At 42.3% G+C, this 23,298-nt stretch overlaps 1 protein-coding gene across 2 annotated transcripts in view; it reads right to left on the reverse strand.

Moving 5' to 3' along the window:
- EP300 (E1A binding protein p300) overlaps nt 1–20,950 on the reverse strand; it is a 124,130-nt gene extending 103,180 nt beyond the window's left edge. For both annotated transcript variants that reach the window (XM_060245391.1, XM_060245390.1), the window contains exons 1-2: nt 19,392–20,950; nt 7,764–8,422 (exon numbers count right to left, since the gene is read on the reverse strand). In XM_060245391.1, coding sequence (XP_060101374.1) covers nt 7,764–8,422; nt 19,392–19,485 — 753 coding nt within the window. In that variant the 5' untranslated portion in view covers nt 19,486–20,950. The remainder of the gene's footprint in view (nt 1–7,763; nt 8,423–19,391) is intronic.
- Nucleotides 20,951–23,298: the final 2,348 nt, after the last annotated feature.

The following is a 23,298-nucleotide window of genomic DNA, read 5'->3' on the forward strand; positions in this document are numbered from 1 at the left end:
AAGGTTTCTGGGCTCCTCAAAGACAGGAACAATGATGCCCAGAGATGTGGAGCAGAAAAATTTCCAGCCCTTTCAATTTCTTTTCATAAAATTAACAATAAATGGATGCTATTGCCAGTACTATATTAGGACAGCTTGACAATGCCAAAATTATAATTAATGTTCTTCAGGTAATTATTCCTAATTATGTATGAGAATACATATATGGGTTTATTGACACAAACCCGGAGGCGGGGGGATGACAAATACATAATATGAATTCACCATTTAAATATATTAACTGGTTTTTATATTGTTTCAAGTTTTATTGTTAAACTTAAAGTTTTTACTTATTATTGTATGCATAAAATGTTGTCAGCCGCCCTGAGCCGCCTAGGCGGGGAGGGCGGGATACAAATAAAATTTATTATTATTATTATTATGGAACTCAAACCAATGCTAAAGCAAAAGTTCTTCGTTATATGCCTCTTCTTGCACTAATCACCAATCTGATATGGTACTAGCAAGTAATGCTATGAAGAATCACAAGAAAGCTGAAGGACCACAGTGACCTCCACGGAAGAGAGTTACATTACGTTGAAATAGATAAATGAACACCCAAGTCCACAGAATATAATTCAACTGTGGCACTCAGTTCACAACTCTCAGATAGCCACAGAGCGCCACTTTTGCAATTAGCATTAACCAAAAGAATCCCATCTACTTCCATTACTAACAGGATCTGTGCCAGGCTTTTTGGCACCCTAGGCAAGTCTACCTACTTGCACCCCACTCTCATCCAGCTGGTGCTTAAAGACTATCAGTGAGGAGGAGCTCACCACCTCCCTAGGTAGCTGCTGATTCCACTCTTGAACACAACTAACTATAAAAACGATTTTTCCTAGTATCCAGCTAGTAATTTAAACCCTTTCTTGCAAGTCCTCTCCTCTGCTGCCAACAGATCTCCCTGAATACCTGCAGTCGAGAGGGCAGGGGCAGGCTTTACTCAGCCACCTCCCTGAATATTCTCCAGGTCCCCAATAGAGGTCAGTCACCAGACGTTGCTATGACTTCCAGATGTACACACGCACATGCACGTTAAAAAAATACAAGAAAACCAGAAAAGAAGGAAGGTCGTGTTAGTGCTGTTAGTCTATTTGCACCTTAAATGCTGAACAAGTCTTATTCTATATTCTAAGAGAATAATGTCTTTAACGCCACAAGCCTCTGGTTTATTTCTTCTAACCATTTCTTAGTCCCCAGAGGCCGTTGTATACACTACACAACAGCCAGCTCATGTGGTGTGTACAATGTGCAGGGAGCAGAAGTCAATCCCGGCTCTCCAAAGAGCATGCCTTTTTCAGGGTAGGTGTGTGTGAGACTAACATGGGAAGCTGCCTTACAAACACGCCCCTATCTCCAAGCCTGCAATCCTATGCAGGTCATTCCAGATGTTACCAAAAGGAATCAGCGGCACTCTAAAGACCCTGTTTCCTCTCAGGCAGGGTTCCTCCAGCGTAAGCCCACTGGGGCTTACCTGCGATTGCATATGCCCCCCCCTCCTGATCTGTGTGTGGCTAGGCTGAAACCCAACTTGCCTAGAAGAAAGGGAACCACCGCACCAGGCTCCCTTTCCTTCTACAGCAGCCACTGCCGGCTGCAAACAGAAAACGAGATAGGAGGTACACACAGACATAACCACAAGGGGGGGGGGGAAGAGTTAACAGAGTGGCCACATTGAACAGGGTACAAGGCCAGGGTACAAGGCCACCCCTCCAAAGTCCAAGAGTGCAAAGCCTACCTCCCCCCCACACACAAAAAAAAGCACACACAAACATTTGGCAGCATTCAGAGGAAAGGCAAAGAGAACTCCTGACACAGATCCAGAGAGTGGCAAACAAGAAGCAAGCCGCTTCTGTACTGCTTCCCTTGCTGTTTTTTGGGGTGGGGGGACATATTGCCCAAGCTGCATCTGCAGGAGCAGATCCTGAGCTGCAATGCGCTAAAACCGGGGGGGGGGGGAGGGAGAGAGAATTTTACAAGGCCTTGGTCAACTGGAGCAGGAAGAGGAGCACTCGTCTTCCACAGTGTGTGTGTGTGTGGGGGGGGGAAGCGGCTTTGCAAAGGCAACTTCATAACACAGGGGAGAGGGCAGGCCTCAAGGGAACTTGGTCTGGGGAAAGTGCTCCAGACAATGCACCAAAAGGGGGGGGGGGTGTTGCCAAAGACAGAGCAGCAGAACCTGCTGCTGGCTTTCCCAGCCCTGGCTTGCTGGCAAAGGAAGCAAGGGGGGGGTCATGGCCCAGAGGTGGCAGGAGGAAGGAAGGACGGAGCTCCCTCACTCAGCTGCCTGGCCCCTAGGGAAGGAGGAGGGACTGACCAGAGGCAGCACGACAGAAGGAAGGACAGGAGCCAGAGAGATCAGGGTGAGGGAGGGAAGGAAGAGGCTGGGGCTTGTAGTGTGATTGCAATGAGTAGCTTGTCTCTGGCTCTGGCGCCCTGCACTGACCTGCAGTGAAGGGAAATGGAGTCTGGGGTAGGCCTGCCACCTGCAGGAGCTGCCCCTGCCACCAGATTACACTCTAGACCAGGGGTGGCCAATGGTAGCTCTCCAGATGTTTTTTGCCTACAACTCCCATCAGCCCCAGCCAGCATGTCCAATGGCTGGGGCTGATGGGAGTTGCAGGCAAAAAACATCTGGAGAGCTACCATTGGTCACCCCTGCTCTAGACGACCACCTACCTCACCAACTCACTAATGCCAGCCCTGATTGCTAACATGAGGCCTACATCTTAGGGAGGTTCACACCTATTCTTCTAGTGGTGGCTGTTTCAAGGTAAGAACCACTTGCTAAATCAAGCCCGAATAGGCAAAGGCCTTGCCCACCTCCCTGAAACATGGGGCAGGTGCCACATTGGGGAATGGTGCTCACAGGGCTCATGTTGCCCATTCTGAAACAGCTTCATTGGCTGTCAGTCTGTTTCTGAGCAATTCAAGGTATCGGTTATGACCTTTAAAGCCCTTCACAATCTACAACCCACATATTTGAAGGTCTATCTCCTTCCACATGTGCCTGTGCACCAACTACAGTCATCAGACAGCCGTCTATTGGCTATCCTACCACTTAGGGCACCTGTCTGGCATTGACCAGAGCCTGGCCTTTTCCATTGTAGCTCTGCCTCTGTGGAATGGGCTCTTTAAAGAGGTATGGGGGCACCATCCTTGATCTTCAGGAGGTGCTGTAAGGCCTGCCTGTTTGCCAGGGCATTTGAGATCTGAACAGCAGGAATCTTTTTTTTTGGGGGGGGGGGGGCACGGAGGAAAAGGATTTGGGGCTGTTATCTTTAGTTTCAGCTGAGGATGTTTTAATTAGTACTATAAGCTGCCCTGCCAAGGCAGGTATAAATGTCTCAATTAAGAAATACAATAAATAGCTATTGCACAGTTGCCTAACATGACTAACAATCTCCTCCAGATAAAAAGTAATGTCTTTATAAATTAAGCAGTCCTCTCCCCTCATTTAAGCATTCAAACATGGGCATATATAGAATGCAAGTGAGCTAAGCATTCCTGTACAAGATCAAATTAATCTATTTTATATCATAGAAAGTATTAGTTTTTCTAGTTCTGAAATTTCACTTTTAAGCTAACCAACTAACCCACCCAGTATGTTCCTCAAAGAGCCTTGCAGCCAGAAGATCAGAACTTACTAGTGGTTCCCATCCTAAAGCTGTCTGGCTGTCTTTGATCAGGCCTATGGCTGAGGACAGCAACAGACCCCTCCCATCACACTTTGCCCAAGTTTAATCTCTTTGGAGGAAGAATGCCATCACTGATTATACTTTAATAATGTTATTCATGATGGCTTGACTGACTGGGGCTTAGCTAATTTACTGCATGTTTTAACTTGATGTACACCCCTCTGAGCCCTTCAGGGGAGGGCGGTTTAGAAATCAAATAATGTAGTTTGCCACTTGCTTTGCTACTAGTGATTTGAAAAACCCCTCCTACCCTATGACTAGCCAAGTAGCAAACAGCACCTGCTTTAGTAACAGATAACCACACTTTAATGATAGATTGAGAGACAACCATATACCAGTTTAGTCCAAGTGGTAATCTATCTGTTCAAGGGCTTGGGATTTAAATATTTAAGGCATTTAGTAATAAAAAACAGAAGCCTCATACAAACATAAGAAATTCCATTTTAATGGATTCTGCCCGAACCTCCAGCAAACTCAGGGCAGCATACATGTATTATGCTCATAACCATATTCTGAGGTTCTTTAGCTTGAAAGAAAAGTAACTGGCTTAGAATCACCCAATGAATTTCATGGTAGGGATTCTGCGGTTTGTCCAACACTCTAGCTACTACACTTGACTGACTCATTAGTTACCCTACACCTGATTAATCCTGGCCACTGAACACTTGCCCGAGGGTTTTCACAGCTCTTGAGCAGAGAACATAAGCTCAGACTTTGCCAGACTTCTAGTGGCAGGAAATTTGACAACTGTGAAGCAGCCAAATATTTTCAATGCCCAGTCATCTACTGTAACTAAGCAAGTATGTTCTTTTCTCTCTAAACCCCCTTAATATGCAAACTGCACCTGCCACAATGACAGAGCCATTGAGTCCAAATATGATACTGTTTAGCTGTGTTGTTGCAATACTAGACTAGATTATGAGACTCTAAGAATTGGATCCAATATTTTGTTTAAGTACCTGCAGCCTACACAGTTCTATGGAACCCATGTCCCACAGCCTCATTCTGCACAGTTTTTCTTCTGGTTTAGGATCTATTTCACTGGCAAGACAGAATTGAAAGCCAGATCTCCCCCTTTCTGAGTCCAAACTACCCATTATACATACTTCACTAACTCTGGTTATTACTATATGCAAACTGTAAACATAACCTGGTTAAATAAACATATGATGCTGCTCTATTAACAGATAATCAAAAACAGCCTAATTTGACCAGCAGCAGAGAGCAGCTTTGTCAGCATTGAGGGCAAATTCTGATGTCCTATTAACAACAGGCTCAAAAATGAGCCTGGAGAACTTCTGTAATTCTTCTAGAACCTATTATATCTTAATGTAAACATTATAAACATTCTGCAGTAACCATGTTGTAGCTGCATGTACCACACACGTTTTGCTACTGGGGGGGGACATAAAATGAGGGGGGGCATAAAGTAACCTATCACACCTACTGGGCATCAACTGGTATACTGGAGGCCCAATCTCTGATAGCAGCTTAGTAGCACACCACATACACTTCAAGTGGGACAGGATTGTTCCTTGAAAGGAGTCTGTCATTTAACTTTTTGCAATACCAAATTTCTGTAAAAACAGTCAAGGCGGAAAAACTTCCTTATTGCTTACCATGAATATGTTTCAAAAATAACTACCTTAAATTTTTATTTGTGAAGGACAATTAAAGCATTGTTATCCACTCATTGGGGATTATTGCTTAATCAATTATACCAGATACACAAGTTTACGGCTCTGCCCCACTCCATTGTAACACTACAGCAACAGTCCCATGTTTGGTGGGAACCTCTCCAAACTACAGAGCTGTCCTATGCAGCAGGCAGATTAAGCAGGCAAGCTGCTTGGGAACTCTCTGCCAGATCTGGCTTCTTAAAAGTTAAAGGCAGGCTGGGGGGTGGGTGAGCACTAGGCATGGGCATGAACCAAACAGTGAACCACAATTTACATTGGAGACAAGCTGGTTTGTGGTTCACAACTATGCCTCGCACAAACTGTCCCCAAACTTCCTGAATCTCCTGTGGGAAGTTCTGAAGGTTCAGGGACAGTTCATGCCCAATTGGCTTCCCCAGGTACCAAGTAGCCTGAGGAAACCAAGGGAATTAACTTCCACAGTAAACCCCTTCTCTGGGGTTGCACCACAGCTGCAGCACTATCTCTCCATTATATCCTAGAGGCTCATAGGATACAATGGAGAGCTCATGGGCTACAGAAGGGAGGGGGTGGCATTTAAGTACCTCTCCTTCCTTCCCTCAGCCATAATGAACCACAACTAGAATCGTTTGGAAAAATGGTGTTTTGATTGGTTAATGAAATCACAAACCACGAACCAAAACGAACCACCCTTTTCCCTGGGTTCATGCACATCCTTAGTGAGCACTGGAACAATGATGTCAGCTGGCAACACTGGCTATCAGAAATCCAGCAGCAGCCAGAGAAATGAAACTGGTGGATTAGAGAGGCTGAAGTTGGACACTTGCTCATGCCTGCAAGGGTATGGCAGCTAAGGGGGGAGGACCTTGTCCTCCAGACAATGCCTATTAACTCAGCATTCTGGATTATCAATACTGAATAACTGATCTACTGTATGCCTCTTTCTGAAACAAGTAGCCAGATTTACAGCAAAACTACACAAGCGTGAAAGGAAAAGTTTGTAGTTTGAACCAACTTGCAATATCTGCCATCATAAACAGTGAACTGTGCATACACAACGCTGATTGCGCTGAACCTCAGAGCAGCCCTGCGGAATCAAACTGAGAATCCATGTAGTCCAGCATCCTGTTTCCAAGAGGGGCCAGCCAGATGTCTCCAGAAAACATGCAAACAGACTATGACGGTTACAGCCTGCTTCTTCCTGTTGGTCCCTGTATCTGGTATGATGTGTACTACCTGCCAATTTGCTGGGTTTTCTTTGATCTGGCCACTATTGGGACTAATCAAAGAGAAAAATGCTACCATTCACTAAGCCATGGAGAACAGCCCCGCCCCCCCCCCCCCAAAAAAAAATATTGTATACAGAGAAGCATGACAAGGATGATCTGGGCATGGAGACCAAACCATATGAGGAAAGGATGAGGGACTTGCAAATGTTCAGTCTGGAAAAGAGGAGGCATGATTGCTCTCTTGAGTATTTGAAGGGCTTCCACTTAGAGGAGGGCAGAGAGCTGTTCCTGTTGGTAGCAAAGGATAGGACCTGCAATAATAAATTAGGGTAGGAAAGTACTGGCTGGGTATTAGGAAAACCTTTCTTACAGTAAGAGTTGTTCAACTTTATAATCAGCTACCTAAGGAGGTGGTGAGCTCCCGCTCACTGGCAGTCTTAATTTAAGCAGCAGCTGGACAAACACTCATCAGGGATGTTCCAGGCTGATCCTCCATTGAGAGCAGGGGGTTGGACTAGAAGGCCGCTATGACCCCTTCCAACTCTGTGATTCTATAATTCTCTGTGATTCTCTGTGAATTCCTTCCAACTCTGTGATTCTATAATTCTCTGTGATTAGGGGAGGGACGGTGGCTCAGTGGGTAGAGCATCTGCTTGGTAAGCAGAAGGTCCCAGGTTCAATCCCTGGCATCTCCAAAAAAAGGGTCCAGGCAAATAGGTGTAAAAAACCTCAGCTTGAGACCGTGGAGAGCCGCTGCCAGTCTGAGAAGACAAGACTGACTTTGATGGACCAAAGGTCTGATTCAGTATAAGGCAGCTTCATATGTTCATATGTATAATCCTGTGTTTAGAAACAGGAATACTGGCTTAAGATATCAATCATATCTGCTCTTGGAAATAATAAGTTCTCCATTTTCACTGATGACATTAGATATAGGAACACTTCGAAACTTAAAAAATATACCTTGTTAAATATGCATTAATTTATTACACTAAAATGTACTAAATAATGGTTCATTATGTCACATGCAAAATCAATTCTCTAGAAAGAGTCTAAACGAAAAAGTTTAGAACACTGCTGTTCCATTGTCATTCAGCTTAAAAATTTAATGTACTCAAAAGAAACTGTTCTCTTACCTTGCTCATTGCTCCAGGCTGTGGACCTCTCAAGCCTGCCTGTCCTCCCATTTGTGGAGAACCCTGCTGCAACGTCTCAGCCAGCAAGTTACCAGCATTACCCATTCCTGGGTTTGGATATGGCATGTTGGATCGTCCTCTTCCTGCTCCAATTGAACCGTTCATTACTTGCCCTTGCATCATTCCTTGTCCATTACCAGCAGTCAACATACCAGGATTCATCCCAGCATTTATTCCTGCATTCATCCCCATTCCAGGCTGATTTACTGGGCTATTTACTGCTGGCATCATTCCTGCAGTAGACTGAGCTGATGGACCTTGGTTTGACCCACTTGTACCCATCCCCAAGTTTGGAGATGTCAAAGCAGCCTGTGCCATGGGGCTTTTGACCATACTGTTTAAGATTCCCATTCCAGGATTGTTCTGCTGGGGTTGACTGGCCATGCTCTGGCCTGGCCCACCAACTCCCATGTTTAGATTTGGTGAGCTACCAGCCCGTAACAGTTCAGACAGCTGTTTGTGTTTAGAAGCAGCATCTTGTGCCATATTAAGGCTAGTCTGTAGCTGATTAATGTCCCCTCCATTGGTAAGTCCCAGTTCTGTGGAGCTGATCAGCTCATCTGGCAAGTCATGTTCCAAATCAAAGAGGGATCCAAAATCTAAGGAGGGAAAGAAAAGGAAAAACAATTTAGAAATTTTGGAGCAGGCATATCAGATGAACAAATTGATCTATTAAATGATACAATTTGCTACTTATCTGGCTTGTTTTTTTACACACACATACACATACAGCAGAAGTTCAAAACACTCTCAGTAGATCTTACAATACCCTGTTGAAGTAGGCTGATATTCTGCCCAGAATGATGGAGTGTGAATAAGGGAGGCTTGCCTAAAGTCATCTAACAAGCTTAGCACTCTGCCAATACATGCCAGGGATCTTACTATTTAGCCTCTTAACCACTATGCTGCACCAACTCTTCATGTACACATGTGCGGTTTCAAGATGCTATCATTCATGTAAGTATATTCAGTCAAGTTCAGTTCACAGTAAACTGCAGCCCAAGATATTGTCTTCTTTTCTTTGTCTCCTTTCACATTCTTTTAATTCCCCTGAACTCTCTCTGGAACTTGGAACTTGACAACTTCACCACTTTTCCGGTCAGATTTGAGATGTGCTAAAGGGTGATGGGAGGACAGATAGACTGCAATGGCAAACAACTGAGGTCAGTGACTGAGCATGGGGGAGCCAAGCTCCAGCCACCTCTTGCAAAGCTTGGATAGCAGATATATAGGAATTGAGCAAAGGAGAGGCTGGCTCTTTGAAATGCCACAGGACAGTTCTTTGCTGAAACAAAATAACCCAGTTATCTCACTGGAATAAGGCAGCTAACCAACATTAGATGAGCTCCTGCCACACAAAATGTGTCCTTGAAACTCTAGTATTCCCTCAGTAGATCATAACCAAAACTTAAACAATTTCTCTTTGCTCAAACTTGGAAGTTAAGAAAACCTGCCATCACATACATGAACTTTCATCACTCATACCTAAAAAATAGCACTGTCTTACGGGGGCCAAGAAAGTGAAGACTCTGCCCAGGAAACAAGGTATAAATACAGCAAAACCAAATGACACCCCTTCAAGTCCTCCTCACAGAGAAACAGTAAAACATGTGAACTACCAGAATCAAGACCATTTGAATTACTCAGACACTAAAAAAAAAAAACCCTCTAGCAGGTATGCCTTTTATCTGATCTTTTCTCCAGGGAGTTCAGAGTGGTATCCATATGTGACCCTCATCAGCTCCTATAAAGTTAGTCTGAGAGAAAGTGATGGGCCCAGGATCAGCCAGTGAACTTTATAGCAAATCAGAGGTTTCAATCCACGTATCTCAGATCCAAGTCTGACAATCAAGCCACATTGTGTTTGACAAGGTTTCATTTCTTATTGAAACAGCCAGCAACATCTATTTCTGAAGCACATTTCAAACAAACTATTACCATGATACAATGATTTTCCAAGTTATTAGCCTCCATGTAGTACAGTATGCTCACAGAAAAGAGAAATAAAACAAGTACACAATAGTTTCAGAACATCAGAAACTAAGTGATTAACATCAGAGTAAAAATAGAGGTAATTAAATGCTAATGAAGCTGTTTAATTTTCTATGGGGCTGATGCGCGTATTTTCTTTGTCTCATTTATGAGCATTTTTTTGGAATATACTATATTTTGATTTTTGTCTATGTAATCCATTCCTGCAGAACTGCCCATTTTCATGTAGAACTGCCATTTATCTTACCACCCATTCAAAGTTCTACGGGGGAAGTAGTTTCAATGCTACTATTTCACAAGGTAAAAATTCAGAGATAATTGCACTCTGTGCTGCATTAAACTCTAATCACATTCTTCATTCTATTGAGGGAAGTGGATGCTGTATCAAAGGAAGTTTATATTAGGGTTACCTGGTCAAATGAGTCCACATCCAGAGCAGGGCTGGTTTTTGCATGTTAACTTATGTAATTGCTATCTGATGTACATAATATTCGTTGTTAGTGAAATGTATTGCACACTGCCATTGTACAATTTTAAATGACCCTATGATTCAAAATGCACTAATACCAGCTAATCACTTATATAGCACTTTTGAGAATGCAGCACCTCACATACACTAGATCTGCGATTTCCACTGATTCCCCCTTCCTACTGCAGACCTACCTCATGTCACACCCTGAAGCAACATTTTATGGAGCTCAGCAAGCTGCAGTGAGAGGGGAGAGGCAGGAAAGCTCTATTCTGCCCCTGGGAAATGTAGCCTGAATCCAACCCACTGTATTGATCTAATCCTGACAATACTCCCATTACCAAATCAGTATTACAGAAGAATAAACTTATATCAAGGACTGAATGAACAAGGCTGGTGATTACAACTCTGTATATTTACTATAGTATTTCTCAGCTTACTTGAAAGATCCCCATGTTTCTCAGGAGGATGGTCAAACACTGCATAGTAAGAAGCATGGGCATGGATGGCCTTTCTGACAGTAATAAACACCATACTGAAAAGAGAAAATGCAACTCTTTTCCCATCCAGCTTAAATTAAATATCCAATAAATCTTGTCCCAAACACTAACTTTAAGCACTCAAGAGAATGCTGTTTAATATCAGTTAAGGACATTTCCAACTCAACAGGCAGCCCTGCATTCAGACTACAATCCTGAAATACAAAACCTAGTAAGCTTCATATATATTTAGCCTAATATTCATATAAATAAAACACACACGGAAATGTAATTTCATAAACTACTACAAACCCTGTCATCCAATCCTGAACACATTTACACATCCCACTGTTGTCTACTGAGCACAGATTGCACTCTGACATTTTTGGTACTCCTAAATTTGCATGGCCACTTCATTAACAATACAAAACAATTTCCTGAAATTAGTCTAACAGAAAGTGATCTGATTTCAGAACCCATAATGTCCCTGTAATCCAGTGTACAGCAATGTTCATTTTATAGAAGCATTTTGTAGGTAAGTATCATGAGTAAACTTCATCAATGCACAATGGAAGAATCAAGACAAAATTATACATTTCCCTTCAAAACAGTAATTTTCAGTTTCTATTACTTCTGAAGAATGTTTCTCAATACAGGCATATAAAACAGAAAATCATGGAAGCCAGGTGGTAAGTGACAATAAGCCAAGGCACTTTCAGAAAGTATCTCCCAATTGTTACCCTTCAAACTGACCTTCTTCAAGAAGCGCAGTATTTTTAACCACAAATGCACGGCAGAGAAGCATATTTTAAAAACTTGGGAGCAATATGGGGCCCAGCCTCAGCTTCTAATCACTATTACAGTGCATCTGGTGTAATACTAGGCACAAGGAGTAAGTTTGTGAAATATCTGAGGTTACTAGTTAGCAGATCTGAGATGGAAAGCTATTGCTACATGTAACAAAAAATCTACTATGCAGTATGTTTTCATAAACTAGAGCTGGTTTGAGTCTTTACTGCATATTTGTATTATGTTTTGAATATTCTCCTATGCATCATGGCCATGTTGCTAAACTGCCTTGGACTAAACAGGGATGACAAACATATTAAATAAATGAAGTGCTATCCTCAGTTGTCAAACCTGACTGGTAGCTAATATTTGTGACATCTCTACACAAAGCTCAAATGTATACTAGATTAGAACAATTGTTACTTTTATGTTGCATCAAGTTTGTCATATTAGCTGTGCCAGCATCAAACAGTAATTGCTCTGCCAAGGTATCTGGTAGTGGCTTAGGCCTCTCTCAGATTTGTAACATATTCCACAATAAGACTATGATCCTTCAAAAATTAAATCCATCAGATATGCTCAGGTCAATCATGAAAAACCAGTGGTTTTTTTGCTCCAAGCCCCCGTCTTTTTTTTCACAGTGCTACCATTGGTACAATTTGAGCAGGCTGAGTCTGCACACATTCATTTTCACTCCAAGTGCTGCTGAAACTCTCGTTAACATCTCCTCAAGCCAGCATCAGAAAGAAAAGCCTGGAAACCTCTTGTATGGGGTTGGAGAGATATGTAGTACTATTCAGGGTTACTCAGAGACTAGTTGCTTTATTAATATTCACACTATCACTTCACATGTTCCTGAGCTGATCCCCAAAAACAAAAACATTTGGGCCAAGTTCTAGCAAGTATGAAGGGGCAGAGGGAGAAGACACCAACGCAGAGTCAAAGCAGGTAAGTATAATCAGTGGTTCAGTGGGGGGAAATTATTATAGTCCACTCAAAGTTTCGTACATGTTTCATGTGCTGCTTCATCAGGGATCTTACATTAAAAAAGGTTATAATTAGAAAATTTTAAAAACGAAAAGAGACATTCCCTGATAAAGCAGTATACAAATGAATATGGATTTTTGAATGGAATTTAATTATTTTCCATTGCATCACTGACTTTTCTTTCCTGCTTTGACTGAGTTCTAGCAAGTCATGGCTTAAACAAAAAAGGAAACAGAGAAGACATACAGCTGTTTACCTGCAAAGCCGAGTATAGTATGCTATAACTAGGTGGTAGTCTGACCAAACAATGATTTGTCATTGGTCAGTAAAAACCCATGAATGGGAAATCAGCACTTAATGCCCTTATGGAAGTGTGGCCATGATTTACACTTACTTACTTCATTTATAGCCCACCTTTCTAACTGAAACTCAGGACTCTACATTCCTTACAAATATATATTCTTTTGAAAGTTTTTTTAAAAAACCATTCTTTTCTCTTGCATTAAAGAAATGAAACTATAGAATCATTCAACTTGTATTTTCTGAGATCTTGTAACTATGCTGGAGAGATGGTATTCTTCAATATCTGAGCAGTTAGAATTGTGGAACAGATGACTAAAGGGCTATTTTTTTAAAGAAAATCTTCTGAATACTAAGTAGTCAAAAGAACCATTATTTCATGATGTATGGCAGATATTATCCTGCCCTTCCTTCAAGAAGTTCAACTTAGCTCATACCATGCTCCTCTCCTTTTATACTTAAAATAACTCTGTGAGGTTGGTTAGATTAATACAGAGTGTGACGGGCCCAAATTCACCCAAAGTGCTTCATGCCTCACTTCCATAAATGCTACTAAGTTTGTCTATCATCTCATTGCTGCAGAACTGAGATTTGTTTTGACAGAGGGGAAGCCACATTTGGTTCATTGCAACAGTATTTTTGCTATCTTAGAGAAATAACTTGTTGTGGTATAACATCTTGTCAATTATAACCAACTTCATCATATGAATGAAGTTATCCTCAGCTGGCAGATATACACTCATACATATAAAAACACACACACAAAGAAAAATGTCGACCAACACTGAAGAAATATAAGGGATAGGTAAGGATCTGACTTTTCTGCACTAAACTCAGTCTTGTAAATAAATTTGTGTTAATTGGTATGTGTGTTTATGTGGATAAAAAAACAATCTTTCATCTTATTTTCAAGCAAAACAGCTATTCCTCTGGTCAGATTTCAACAAGTTGGTTTAACAGCACAATTGCAGCCATTATTTGTATTTTATATTGTTTGGGGACTGAACTGTAAACTGCTTTGGGGAACAAACGAAGAAAAGTATGTTGTAAATATAATTAGAATTATTGCATAAACTACAATATGCAACCCTACAAACTCCAAGCTTGAGCTGCAATAAGATTTACATGGGTTCAGTTTAGGGATGAAAAACATTAAATAGTTTATTTTCCTGGAACATTTCTTTATTGTAACATACAATTCTTTCATAAACATATTTTACATGATTGCTGATCAAAAAGCAAGTAAGATTGTACATATTTTTTAAGATGGTTGGTACAATGTTTAGCATTTCGTCTGATTATGTGATCGTACTGATGTTTATCCCTTAAAGAACTCTCTTAATCACTTGAAATACATTTGGGTTGCATATATTCAGGACAAAAAGCACTTCACTTACTGTACTGCTTTTCTTCCTTGGTACTTCATATGATGCAACCATCTCATCTATGGTGACATTATTTAAAATATTAGGTTTTGCACATTGTTAAAAACTAGACTGCAAAGGCTATAATTCCTAAAGACAGACACAACTCAACGTTTGGCACCTTGCATAAACTACCCTTCTACCCAGGGAAACTACATTTTTAAGTAACCCCGAACTGGAAGTTAGGAAAACTGATAAAAGGAAAATGGCTGCAACTATGCAATTGTTCCTGTTGGATATATTTGAACAGTTGTTACACAAAAGTCACTTTGAAAAGTTTGCACAAAGATGGAGCTAAAAATGAGAAAAAAAATCACTACAATATCTGATAGCATATATACTATATATGTACAATTCTCTCTGGATCACAGCCACATTGCATGTATGTTTTTGTTTTTGAAGCCTGTCAAGATCCAAGTTAAGTACTCTCGCTTTGTCTCTTAAGAGACAAAAACCGGAAAAGGGTCTTAGCAGATAAAGCACAAGTAATTTTAATGAATCTAAGAAGCACACTTTCCACATTGTACTACTTTTTAAAAATCACTGTTTCCATTTGTTAGTGGGGGGAGAGGAATCACTTTGTGCTACAGGTATGAAGAAAGAAACAGCTACTGCATTATGCTCTCTTTGCTGAAGCCTGTTGCTCAAAGTTATTAGTCCTTCTACTTACATAACCTACAGTGACCTAGTGATACAATTACCTTAAAGGCAGCCATATTACCTGCCATATCTATTTACTTGGGGCAAGCAAAACTTGCCCTAGGTCAGAAATCAACAGGGTGTCCATGGCCACTCTGATCCATGCATGCCAATGTATTTCCTGGTACCAACTTGCTTCTTGCCTGAAGTATCTCCACTGCTACCCAGTCCTGGCTTTCCCCCACTTCACTGGAAGAATAGTTTAAAGGAACCCAGGGAGCACCAATTTTACATTCACATGAAGTACCATTTGGAAACAGCTGGCTCCATCAAAGAACCTGGCTTGGAACCTCTCATCATTTTGATTGGACCATGCCCCCAAGGCAAACATTTGCTAACGCCCCTCGAGCTGCCATTTTGATATGACACCTAATACCTCTTCTGAAAATTATGAAATAGTCCACAGGTTCAACAAGACAGAGGAGCCTTGCCCTAGGTGAACAACTGAATTGACCTAGTTGGAGTACACTCTTCTAATCTTAGTGAGAAGTAAAGCTAAATGACAAACTAAGCTTTGCACATAGTCAACAAAGTGTGTAGAAAAGAGAATAACCTTAAATGCTACTGGCCTTTCAAAATAGAACCCCACATATGCAGTCCAAAGTTAAGACAGTATGACTCTCTCTCTCTTCAGCTTCTTCTGGCTTGCCAACTCCAAGATACACAACTGTGGGAAACTGGAACCTCTCTTCACTGGCTTGATGTGGAAAATGACAAAACTATGAACTTATTGTACCAGCACCTCAGGATCCCTTGACCTAAGGACAGTGGCAGGGAACTAGTTCCTGCTACACAGGGATGAGGAGAGAAGGATGAAACATAAGCAAAGGAACTGTTCTCCACTGTCACATTATTCATAGCCTGCAGCTCTAAGGGGACTGTCAGCACTGACAACTACTCTCAGTAATAATGGACAAGTTTGCTATATTGAGCTGCAGTCTATTTAGACAATAGGCACACAATATGAAAAAAAAAATATAAACCATCACTCAGAAGAATGAGCATATCCCAGCTGAAAGAGATGAAGCAAAGAAAATGGACAATACAGATGGATCTACAGAAGTCCTAAGAATTTGGTCAAAAGAAAAAGTAAGTATTCATTTGTGCTAGTTTGCTCCACAGAAAGAAAGGAATCTGTCACACATCAAATACACACCAGTGCACCAGAAATTTGAACTATATGAACCTTACTTGCAGAGTAAGGACTTGAATCCAGATCTTCCAGATGCTTCTCCAACACTCTTAACTAACCACTAATATGCTGGGCTCTAGTTCCAACAAGCACACAGCTATGTATATTTACCCCAAAGGGCTTGGCTTTACTGTTTTCAAAACAGTAATCCCACAGACCTTACTGGAAATTAAGAGAAACTTTCAAAGAATGTTTAAAAAATCTCAAGCCTCTGAGCATGCCTAAAGCTGGTGTTTGGATCCTAGCTTACAAAATTACAAAACTGTTTTGAATATATATTACCCCTTCACAGTTTATGTTGTGGCCAGACAGACAAGAGGAAAATCTATTTGGGGGGAAAGCTCTCATGAGACTGAAAAGGAACCTGATTTTCTCCAGTAGAAATTAGTTTCAACCAAAAACCCTTACCTACCAAGCATCTTGTTCTCTAATATACAAAAGTTCTCTCTCTCTCTGAGGCAGATTCGATTTTTCTAATGTTAACTCTAGTGCATACCTGAATTGTAAAAACAGAACTACAGCAGCAGAAATTCAACTTATGCATTTATATTAACTCAATTATAGGTAGATGACACTAACTATATAAAACAGATCCTACAAATCTGATAAACAGTTTTCTTTGCACAGCATATTCTCAGCAAAGCTTGAATGTAACTATTTTTCACAACTTGGCTTTCTTCAAGAAGTGAAATGTCTTTGTCCTATATGACATGTTTGCTATACAACAGACAACCTACTATAATAAAGTATTGGTCTGAGGAAGAGTCATGCCTTAAATTTGTGACAGAAATTAAGACACAGAAAAACCAACATTACTACCATTGAACATTGAAAAGTAGTACCAATCACCAACTTTATTATTGTGATGGGACAATTTAATTTGCCACCAGTCTTCCACAGCCTCCTTTTCCATATCACCCTCTTCAACAATGAACACAGTAGTTGCATGAACCATTTTACAACTGTACAAATCATCAAGTTGGTTAAATATGCTGTACAGCACCCAAGCTTTGGAACACCAAAGAAATAAAGCAGCTAGGGATTCTAACAGATAGAAAAAGATGCAGCGCTATGACACAGCATTATGGGGCACAGACTAGTCATTTGTTTCAGAAATTAGATATACTATCATTTCACATGTTAGCATTCTTTAAAGGATTTCTCTGTGTAACTACATTCCAGTGACACAAACTAAAAGCCAAGATCGACACACTTCTCAAAAACTAAACACCACAATCACTCCATACAGTCCTACATAAATTTACAAGTGAATATTAAAACATGTATAGCCCTAGCTGAAGCAACATTTTACTCAAAGATGTAGTTTAAGTTAATTTACCAGTTTAACAGCTCCAATTGATTCAACGAATCCTCATTTAAATGGAAACTGAAATAGGTATAACGGATTTCATTCATATCACTAGCAACAATTAATGGGAAATCAGAAGTATGACTTTGGAAAGCAGGTCAGAATCAATCAGGACCAGCAGCAGGAAGGTGCAAATGCTTTTATTATTACCATACAGGAAAAAAATACAAGATGACTGAAATATGCTTCATGAAGCTTCTAATACTCTAATTGAGCAACATAATGTTCATGGGCAAAGGAACAACTCACATCAGAAAAGCTGTATCAAATCACAAAATCACGTTTCATTTCTAAAGTTATTTCCTTTGTCAGCTAGATGAACTATTTACACTATTTACACTTTGTCAGCTAGATGAACTATTTACACTAAGCAAAAAGATGCATAATCTGATGGCATTTAATATGGTGCCATGATTTAGTAACTGAATAGACAGCCTATCTGCCTACATTCTCGTAGAGTCTTAAATGTGATGTACTTTCTATGTTAAGTGCCTGATTAATTTACATATTCTCATTCCATCTACAATTGAAAGGAAAGTGATATGATAGGAATCTAAATACTACTCTGAAACACAATTCTGAGAAAGTTGAGCACTTACGTTGTTTACCTTCAGTAATGATACTTGGACAAGGGAGAAGCTTCTTCTAACCCTACTTTCCTACTATAATAGGACCTGTTGACTTTAAGGCTGTATGTAGTGCCTAGTATTAAAATATAGCTACTGTTTGCTTGGTTTGAAGCTGCCACTAAAGTCCTAAACTTACTGAAGAGGCCCTCACTGAAAACACTGAATAACTTTAACACCAGAAGCATGAAACTTTATGCTAGTCAAGTCAGTATTCAAACCAAAAGACTTTTAGATATGTTGCTATGTATCAAACAAATCAACCACCTTCCCTTATTTTCAGTAACATTTATATTCTCAGGTAACAAAAACTCACTATAAACCACAATACCTTGGTAAAGCCTGGAAAAGAATCCCAGATTTGCTATATTTTATAAGGAGTTTAAAGACTACTACACAGAGATTGATCAGCCAATCCACTACTCCCTCCCTCTTCAAACTACAGCAAATACTCCTCTGTGTAGTCAGCTTCATTCTACAACACAACAATTGCTTGAACTTTCAACACAACCAGTACATATTTGTTACCAAATGGAACACCTGTAACTTGCAACCCAACTCCAAAGAAGTTCTAGTGTTTCCAAACTGGCTTACTCAAGGAACCATTACAATGTCAGCAACACAGCTAATACTCATCCACGCATATCCAGCAAGCCCATATAGGAACTTCAGACATTTTGGTTGCAGAGCAGAGAAATACAAGATGCAGAAAAGAACTCCATATTGTTTCACAAAACAATTCAGAACAATTAATTTGACTAATGCATGCAGATCTTATATAGTAAACAACCAGCAACATCTGTACCTCAAACAGCATCACCACTTAAATAAAAAATTGAAAAGAAAAAAAATCAAACAGTATACCACGTCTAAGTGATCTTAAATAATCTACATACATACACTCACAAAAAGCAAAAAAGGCTATTGTACAATAACCTATACATATGAAAAAATCATACACACCAATTACAAAGTTTTAAGGATCAAAGGCTTGAAGTGCTGCAAAAGCCAGTTAAACAGATTTGCTTTCAGTCCCTCCAAACATTAAAGGCAACTGCAATTAAACATCCAATGGGATTAATGCAGCAAGGTGTAAAGAAAAACAGGGCACATAAAAAGGCATAGGAACAGTCTATAAAAAGTGTAGTGAGCAACACACCAGAAAACAGAATAGCGAAAGGAGTACAGAAGGGGCTGGGGGGGGAACGCTAAAACAAGGGAGATCTATTGCTCAAAACTGACCTGTGCCATCGCTTGCAGAGACAGAGAGCGCCGGTGAGGAGAGTTTAGGCCTCTTGGCTGAAGGCGGGCCCGACTCCACCACATTCTCGGCCATTTTTAATTCTTTTTTAGACAAACAGAGCCCAAACAGAAGATGGGGACCCCCAATGCCGTCACCTCCTTCTTGACCGGAGTCAGCTGGACAACAGCAAGAAGAGAAGGAGCTGAAGAAGAAAGCGACAAAGTTCCTCTTTTTCTGCCCCTCGGAATCGGTCTCCGTTGGGTAGCAGCGATTAAGGGGGAACAGAGATAGAAAACAGGGTGTGGAAGCAGTCTTTTCTCCGGGCCACGGGGGAAAATAAGGATGAGAAGAACAAATCAAGCCCTTTCCCAAGAACAATTAAGAGGGCTTGGTGGATTTATAAATCAAATTAAATCCGGCTGTTATGCTGTTGGTGCTTCCTCGTCACCGCCAACACCACCATCTTCAACCTCCGGGGGGTCGTCGTCTTCTCCTCCTCCTGCTGCCTCTTCGCCGCCGCCATCAACCTCTTCCTCCTCGGCGTCGTCCTCCTCCTCCTCATCGCCACAAGGAGGCGGGCGAAGGAGGAGAGGAGAAAAAAGGAGAAAGAATTGCTCTCCTCCGCTGAGCAGTCTCTTCCCCACTCTTTCCAAAACCAGCCTGCAAAGGAAGAGAAAAATGCCCACTGCTAATGAAAAAGGGGCTGGGGAAAGGGGTCAGAAAGAGCGTATCGAGGGTCCCCAACTCCCCCTGCGCTTTTCTCGCCAGTCACTAATGGCTGCAGAAAGGGGAGCCGTAAGGATGAGGATGAAGCTAAGTCCCAGGAGTCTCCGCTTCACATCTTGTTGTGCAGGAACAAGGAGGAGGAGGAGGGGTTGTTGTCCCGATGGAGGCAGTGCGGATCCCGGGATGGGGGCAGAAGGGGGTGGGCTTCAGGACTCGAGCCCCCCTCCTTTTCTTCCTTTCTTTCTCAGTAGCAGGCAGGGTGCCCCCCTTCTGGTCAGACGGAGGGATCGATCCCAGAACAGGAGGAGGAAGCAGCAGCAGCAGCCCCTCCCCCTCTTCCCCCTCCCCGGGGAATAGGGATGGTTGCGAGAGCTTGGTCTGCGGAGAGGATAAGGCGCTCCCCCGAACCAGAGACGCGGAGCCTCAGGCGCTTCTGTCGCGGCTCCGTCTCAGGTCCGCCATGTAGCACCGGGAGGGGGGGGTGCCCGTAGAGAGCTCTCCCAATCGGCCTCCTACCCCGCGAGCGGGCTCAACAGCCAAAAGGGACTGTGGGTGGGGTCCACCCGGGGTCCCGAGTCTCTAGGCGAAGCCGGGAGTGCGTACTCCCTACTGGCTGCGAAGCTGGTGTGGTGGGTATATCGCGCAGATTTCGGGCTCTCTCGGGTCTGGCCGGCCAGGAGCCCTGAGTTGCTCTGGATCTCTCTCGCTGCTTTCCCCCTTCCTAGGCTTTGCCCGCCCAGCTAGGTCTCCCCCGTTCGCTCCCTCCCCTCAGTCGCTCACACACAAACAAAATGGCGGCTGTTGTTTCTTCACTCTCCCGATTCCTCAGAGGGAAGCGAGCGGCGGCGGCCGGAAATGAGCCAAGAGAAAAAAGAGGCGGGGCCAAAGTGGAGGGGCGGGGCGCACGCAGCTCGCACACACAATGGAACGCGGAGGGCGGGGGAGAGGACCCGAGGAGGGGTCGGCTACGGTCACGAGACCACCTCAGCCACTACGCTGGCGCTCCTGGAGAGATCCCTTCCGCAAACTCTCTTGTCTCCGCCTCTTAAAGGGGAGGGCGAAACTGTTCATCCTCTTTCCTCCTCCGCTTTTATTTTTAGTCGGCGAAAATATACCGCGAGGTTGTTGCCTGGGACGGGCCTATTGTAATCTTGTGGGGGAGGGGGGAGATTGTGTACCCTGGAACTGGCAGTGCCCGTGCTGCGCATCGGAAGCTCTAAGCAAGAGGCCCTCCTCCCTTCTCCCCTCATTTGCTACTGCATAAGACTCCAGCCCAGACGTACTAACCGGGGGGTTTTGATGGGGGTGGGGGGAGAAGGCGACGGAGCTTTTGCAGGTAAAAGCAAGAGCAAGGCCGGCCTTTTACTGTCTCACAGATGCCTGTGTGTACGCACACAGATGTGATAGGGATGATGACGCTGCATATTATGTTTACAGATGCACAATACATCTACATTAACTATCACCTATGGTGGTAGGACGGCGGGGGGGGGGACACTACGCAGCCCCGAGGTGGAGGTACAAAGGTCTTTATCAAACAATCTTGCGCAATTCCATGTTCTCGTTTTTCCTGCCAGAATCCATTTCTGTTTCTCTGAAAGAAGGGGGAGGGGGGGTAAGAGCTTTATTACGCAGAAAGACGTGGGGTAGCGTCGTGCTTGGGCGCTGAGAAGGATCTTAATACTGCCGCGTATGCTTTTTATTTTTATTTGCCACAGCGTCCGTGGTAAAGAATGGACATCGTGCTTCATTAAGCCAAAGTGGGTTTTTTTTTAAAAACGGACAGACTGGAGTTCGAGTAAATTATACAATGTAAATAAAGCCCCCCTTGCCCTCCAATATATTCTGGATCCCGCAAGATGCCGACGTCTACAGGAAACAGCAGCGTTTCCCACTCTTGTACAATTCTTGCTGCAATGTATAGACATAAGGGGATAGTCCATATTTCCCCCCTTACGTTCCTAGCCTCAGAGGGTAAAGAGACAGTTCACACACACTCTAAGACTGAACATATTACTTCCGACCTCTCCCCACTTTAAACCAGTAGCTGGTAGGAAATTAATTACCTGAAACCATTCATAAACACAGGTTGCTATTTTGGTTTGGCCACTAAATTCACTGTCAGAATGGTCTTTGGTGTCCTGTTTGCCACAATCATGGATTTAAAAAATGTTAGAGCATTCACATTAAGTAGGTACTTGTTTTCACTTGACCTTTTTGGCAAGGGAGGTTCTGTTGAAGCGATCTGGGTTACAGTTTTGTTTGTGAAATTATTGTGAATATTCTTGTCTGAAGGGTTCACACATCCATACTGGGCCTACTTCCAGAACAGGATGGGAATCAGTTGGGATGCAAAACATTCTGGGCACTGAATAGGGCAGATTAAAGGTTTCTTCTCACATATTATTTGTAGGACCTGAGGCTTTCTCCCTTTAGCAGCTTCCTTGTGCAGTTCACAATCCATTTTCAGTGAAGTTTAACTCGCTATACTCTTCAATTGTAGCAGAAGTGAACTAGCAGCAGAAGCACAGACCTGGCAGCCCATTGAGAAAGACATCATAATTCACAAACTGTAATAGGATCCCCTCTTGACTGGTTTGCTCCACTCTCCATCTGTCCCTTCAGTCTGGGTCCTGAACATTTTTGCTAGCACCTTAAGTGTGCAAAAGTACTTGCATTCCAGGCCATTTGCAACTTGAGCCCATAATAAAGCTTCCCACTGACCTCTTTTATCAGGAATGAAATCATGCATGTTTGTTTCAACCAACATCCAAACTCCATTGCAACATGCCATGCCAACTAGTTCAGTGCTCATTGGAAACATGGCAATACACATCCCAGCACACTAAAAGAGTAAAGTGAAAGAACTTCACAAGTTCTCTATCTTGTAGGTTAACTGGGAAAGGTGGGGTCAAAGGAGAAGGTTCTTTTGCAGTCTAGGGAGAAGCTCCCAAACTACACATACAGTCTGGAACATTAAATGTCAAGCATGTTTCTGAACTAGCCTATCACTGTTAGACTTTAACATAGCAGATATAATTTAAAGTCTAGGTCCAGCATTAGATCTAATATTAGTCAACATTTTAGTTAATGACTTAAACTGGAGAGTAAAGATCTTAAAGATCTTTGCCTTGAAAACTGTTTTGTATGTGATTGGAATTGCATCTAGTATATGGAGTT

Source organism: Heteronotia binoei, chromosome 8 (assembly GCF_032191835.1).
Source record: "Heteronotia binoei isolate CCM8104 ecotype False Entrance Well chromosome 8, APGP_CSIRO_Hbin_v1, whole genome shotgun sequence".
NCBI lineage: Eukaryota > Metazoa > Chordata > Lepidosauria > Squamata > Gekkonidae > Heteronotia > Heteronotia binoei.